We start from the raw sequence: 5,305 nt of genomic DNA, 5'->3' as shown, positions 1-5,305 counted from the left end.
CCACTTATGCTCATGTCCTTTGAACTTAGTTAGCCAAGTCAACAGGAGACATGCTTGTTAAGGAGATGGGACTTAGCGAATCTCTACGTTGCTACTTATGCTCATGGACTTTACACTCAACTAAGTCAACAGGAGACTGCATGTTAAGGGGATAAGACTTAGCTAGTCTCTGCAATGCACACCAGGCATGAAGCATCATTAAGCCTTCGAGGGACCCGAGACATGAGTCAAGGCACCTTTTCTCCTAGCAGAGACTCACTCTCTATATTATATACACTGATCTGTGTTGAGCACTAATCTCTGCTGTACACTCTTACATTACTATTCACCTCTCCCTTCTCCCCCTCCCCCTCCCCCTCCCCCTCCCCCCTCTCTCTCTCTCTCATTCTCTCTCGACAGTTCTTTCTCTACTTGGTGGCAATATGGCTCGCTGGGAATCTGCCTCCTCCACTAAAGTAGCTACCCGCTAGCGTTGCTTTTTTGTTCAGTGGTGGCCACTACCTCGATCTTTCATCAGTCTTTGTGTCCCCTCTTCTCTTTCCTGTTTCCGACAACCAGGCCTACATATCACATTGTCTCACTTGTTATTGGGTCATGAGTGGACCTAAGTTCAGCAGCAGAATTGGAACTGTCACAATTGCCAACGAAGCAGGGCTCCTCACTGCCTCAGCTCTCACTCACTCACTCACTCTCTCTGTGTATGTCTCACACACATATGCTCTCTACTGCTGTCTTTTCTCTCACTCTCTCTCAGTTACACGTGGTGCCGTTGCCTGTGAGATAGGGACTTGGTTTCTCTGCCACATCATCTCCGTGACTCCATTAAAACTACTATGATTATCCCTCCCTGGTTTTCTCCTTTAGTCCACCAACATCACTTCTTTTTGGAGAAGCACACTGCTTTAAGTGAGAACAGGGGAACTGTTTGTTGTGGTTTAAGTGAGAACAGAGGAATTTTTCTTGCTGCAGAAGGGGGAGGCTTACTGTGTGGGGGCTGGTTCAATAGATTCACGCCTTCGACAACGTGGGTTTGGTACCAAAAGCAAGCAAATGTGAATGTGGGTGGCGGTGCCACTATCCCCTCTTCTCTCTATATAAAATTTTCGGCCCAACCCAGGAATAGACGAGCTTAACCCACCAGCCACCAGGCGAAAAAGCAAAGGATATATGGCCTACACAATAGTTTTGGATTAGGCCCATCCCTCTCACTTTGAGACGGACCCCTGTTCCAGCTATGATGCTTCATGTGTTTATCAAATACTCTGCCATGATGTCTGGTGAAGTGCATTTGTAAAGAAAGGACCCCTCACGCCTCCTCTTTCATCAAAGAAGTGGGCTTTGTATAACGCCCCCACACACAAATGGAGTCACTAGCTCTTCTCCCGTGGAGTTAGTGAGAAAGAGTCCTATCACTAGCCTGCGTCCCTTTTATTTTGGACATAAAAAGAATGGCGGGAATGCAGTATAAGGACATCGGTAAACTCTGGAGGTTCATCCTCGTTGTGGGTATGCTCCAGAGCAGCTTATACCTCTGTTTGCCCGTCTCTGCCTCGAGGTTCTACACGAGCAAGAAGCTTGCCCGAACGAGAGGCCATCTCAGGCGCTTGAACAAACCTGCTGTTAAGAGCATAAAGGTCTCTTCTTCTCTTTGGAAATTTCATTAAGCTGATACGGGCACCTGTGTCCACGCAAGCAAGCATGCACTTTGCACAGACAGAATGAAGTTTTTGGCCTTATGCATTGTGGAAATATACACTGGTGGTACTCCCAGTACCATGAGCTCTCACTCCATAACTAGCCTGTTGCAAGCGGGCATCACAGGATGTCTTAGACAAACTACCACTATATTTTCCGACATGACTAGCTTCTGTGAGGTAGGGACTGCACACATAGCTAGACGTGCTTGGGGGTAGGGGCTGCCAGACACCCAAAACTTGGAAAATGTCAAGAACTTCTTGCGTATGGGGACTGTGGTGTGCCTGCTGTCCCTGCCTCCTGCTGCAAGAGGCCAGGCATGTGGCAGCTCCGTTGCAAGAGCTCACGGTGTAGCTTGAGAATTGGGGACTCATTTGTGCGAAAAGTGCCTAAAACTATTTTTGACGTCCTCTAGCAGCTGCTCCATACTAGACTGACTTGTGGTCTGTTCTCGTTGTAGTTGCTACGTGTGTACATATTCCCTGTATTGACATGGATTTCTCTGAAACTCACGTTGTGGGTGCCAACCTTGTGCTGAGCAGAGTCCAGATGGAGACACAATCGACTGTGTGGAACTATCCAAGCAACCAGCATTTGACCACCCCAAGCTGAGAAACCACAAAATTCAGGTGGGTCTCGGTGCATACTGAAATATAGCCTGTGTGAACTAGCAGTCTGCTACGGCCGTGATACTAAATTATCCTGGAATACAGCTAATTTGCTATACATTACACCGAGAGTATTTCTGCTGAATTCCTTAGTTCACTGTCTTTCCATTTACTGTTTGAAGATGGAACCACCCGAGCTGCCTGATGGCCTGAAGCAGACAGTCAAGCCAGAGTCACTTGAAAACATGGCCGAGTTCAAACCACAGCTATGGCACTGGCAAGACGAGAGGTGCCCAAAGGGAACAGTCCCTGTCAGAAGGACCACAGAGAATGATATCTTACGTGCAGACAAGATGGAACGATATGGCAAGAAGTTCCACAAGCCTATTCGTCCACCCCCGCCGAACGCTCCACACATCCGTGATGCTTTAAACGAGAATGGTCATCAGGTAAGACAGAAGTATGATGCTGTTTCTCTCATATGTGGGACATCATCTAATACATATGTAGGCATCTCCAAGTGTTTAACTTGGCGCGATACCACAGGGTATTTGAGTTCTCTTTGAGATTGTTATAGCTATCTTTGATGTGACTATGTAATGTGGGCACGACCCAGTTTGCTGGATAGGACACAAATGTACATTTAGAGTCTCGATCTATGCAGCAAATCTTATTGCTTAGGAGGATTTTCATCGTTCCTTTTATATATTTGTAGCACGCTATTGCCTATGTGGAAGGAGACAACTACTACGGTGCCAAAGCCATCATCAATGTTTGGGATCCTTCCATCGATGTACCCAATGAATTCAGCCTTTCTCAGCTATGGGTCCTGGCCGGCTCTTTTGAAGGTGATCTTAACAGCATAGAAGCTGGTTGGCAGGTAACAGCTTGTGGTTGTAAAGAGAACAACTTGATATGGTGTATCTCAGTCTGTAAGTACTAAACTTCTGGTTCTCTCTTCCCATGATACTTGCAGGTTAGCCCGGATCTTTATGGCGATAACAACACCCGATTGTTTACTTACTGGACGGTAAAGTTTTCTTTTGCCTGCAAATTGGGTTGGTCTGTGCTGAGTCCTGTGACAGTGTGTGGGGCGATTTCATGTAATCTATTTCTCAAAAGAAGCCTCTTGAATTTTACTTTGGGTTGGTTTTTTTTGCAGAGTGATGCATACCAAGCCACGGGATGCTATAACCTGTTGTGCTCAGGGTTTGTTCAAATCAGTGACCAAATTGCGTTGGGTGCTACCATATCACCAGTCTCTGCATATGATAGCAAGCAGTTTGACATAGATATACTCATCTGGAAGGTAACAATGCTTGCTAATTTGTAAGAACAGTGAATCGGTCTTGAGGCTTTCCCTCAGATTCTGTTTAAAATTGGGCCTTATTGAGTCCTATCTTGTACGTAGAAACTAACTGTCATTTGGATGTCTTGAGGCTGGATGGGTCTGATATATGGTCTCTGCGCTTCTACACACAGTTATCTTGGGATGGGGTTGCTTGTAAATTTCATACGCCTCCAGGGTCATTGAATAATGTGATTTTGTTAAAATTGTTTTCCCACAGGATCCAAGAGCAGGGAACTGGTGGATGTCCTTTGGGCAGAACTGTGTGATGGGCTATTGGCCTTCCTCCCTCTTCTCCTACTTGGCAGACTCAGCTACCATGGTGGAGTGGGGAGGAGAGATTGTCAACTCGCAACCAGATGGCCACCACACCACAACCCAGATGGGCAGTGGCCATTTCCCATCAGAGGGCTTTGGCAGGGCCTCCTACTTCTCCAATCTGCAGGTTGTGGATGCCACCAACAACTTGAGAGCTCCTGCGAACCTCAACACATTCTCTGAAAACTCTGCTTGCTACGATGTTCAAGATGGCTACAATGGTGAATGGGGTTACTACTTCTACTATGGTGGTCCTGGATGGAATGATGGGTGCCTTTGAAGAGAGGTGCCTTGGGTTTTGTTACTTGGGGAGAGGCTGCACCCCTGTTTCTTGGCCTTGGCCTGTGATTGTAGGCAGTTGTAGAGTATTTTCACTTACTCTCTATGTGGAGCTTTTCATCTCTCTTAAATGCACACTATCACCTAAAAGAAAGGGATAGAGGTATGGTGTGGGATGAGAAGGGGAAAAAGGAAGAAAGAAATTCAATTGCAGCAGAAAGCCAAAAGGGTAACCTTAATGCACTGCTGCACGGGAGGGATTACAAACTTGGTGTGGGCATGTACTCGTTGGGGGGTAAAAGATCATTGTGATATCCTTCCTCTCTTACATTGTGTCCATATATTAACACATCTTAAACCCTTTATATTAACTGTGTTTGAGTGCAACCCTGGTCCTTCCTCAGTTTGTAATAGGGACTCAGATGGTGGTTGTTTGTGCTTCTATATACCTAGGTTCATAGGGGCAATGTATGGTCGGCTGCATTTGCTTTCAGCAACTAGCTGAGAGGTGCCGTTCCATCTCAATCTTCAATTGTCTTCTCTGCCAGACTCATGTGCCTTTTTCTAATGGATTGTGTGCAACATTGATTTTGAATCACCGTAGTCTCTCTCTCTCTCTCTCTCTCTCAGTAGAAACAAGCGTTTACTTATGATGTGTATTCCAGCATTGCTGTTTTGTTTTCAAGAAGAGCTCCTTAACACACCACAATCCCAGAAAGCAAGGGTTCTCTCTTAAGAAAAATCGTGAATTAAGTTGAACGAAATCAGCTTTTGACAAGTGGAAATGTGGTCCACTCAGCTGAAGTTAACAAGGGGTAAGCTTTTGAAGAATCACGTTGTGACTGTGCTATTATGTAAGGGTGGTTTCACCGTCCACAAGCAATCCTTGTTAAAGTTTTCTGGAGGTCTTTAAAGGAAAGTTTGTACTCTGTGGCATGATCTTTTGCCTTATCTTAGTAAAATATGTGTGGTGGGTGACCTTTAATTGTCAGACCGTCTAAACTGCCTGGACGTCCTCTTCTCTCCCACATACAGCATACACAGGCTGTCTATATTA

The 5,305-nt window shown here is 45.8% G+C and overlaps 1 protein-coding gene across 1 annotated transcript; it reads left to right on the top strand.

Moving 5' to 3' along the window:
* Window positions 1–390: 390 nt before the first annotated feature.
* On the top strand, window positions 391–4,846 carry LOC148019558 (protein neprosin-like). Its single transcript, XM_087699548.1, has 7 exons — window positions 391–1,634; window positions 2,238–2,324; window positions 2,486–2,752; window positions 3,019–3,183; window positions 3,280–3,333; window positions 3,466–3,612; window positions 3,872–4,846. Exons 1-7 carry the CDS (start codon window positions 1,449–1,451, stop codon window positions 4,247–4,249), a joined length of 1,284 nt encoding a protein of 427 aa, XP_087555674.1. The 5' UTR covers window positions 391–1,448; the 3' UTR covers window positions 4,250–4,846.
* The last annotated feature ends 459 nt before the right edge of the window (window positions 4,847–5,305 follow it).

This window comes from Lygodium microphyllum, chromosome 19 (genome assembly GCF_053477565.2).
Source record: "Lygodium microphyllum isolate KBCC chromosome 19, Lygodium_microphyllum_v1.1.10, whole genome shotgun sequence".
Lineage (NCBI taxonomy): Eukaryota > Viridiplantae > Streptophyta > Polypodiopsida > Schizaeales > Lygodiaceae > Lygodium > Lygodium microphyllum.
Note: the sequence above shows the minus strand (reverse complement) of the source record. Positions and strands in the feature narration are given on the sequence as shown.

Bases quoted from the DNA above. Each gene is read 5' to 3' on its own strand.
- LOC148019558 (XM_087699548.1), top strand. From the start codon at position 1,449: ATGGCGGGAATGCAGTATAAGGACATCGGTAAACTCTGGAGGTTCATC. The intron at 1,635-2,237 runs GTCTCTTCTTCT...TGTGCTGAGCAG, and splicing joins CTGCTGTTAAGAGCATAAAG to AGTCCAGATGGAGACACAAT. The intron at 3,184-3,279 runs GTAACAGCTTGT...TGATACTTGCAG, and splicing joins GCATAGAAGCTGGTTGGCAG to GTTAGCCCGGATCTTTATGG.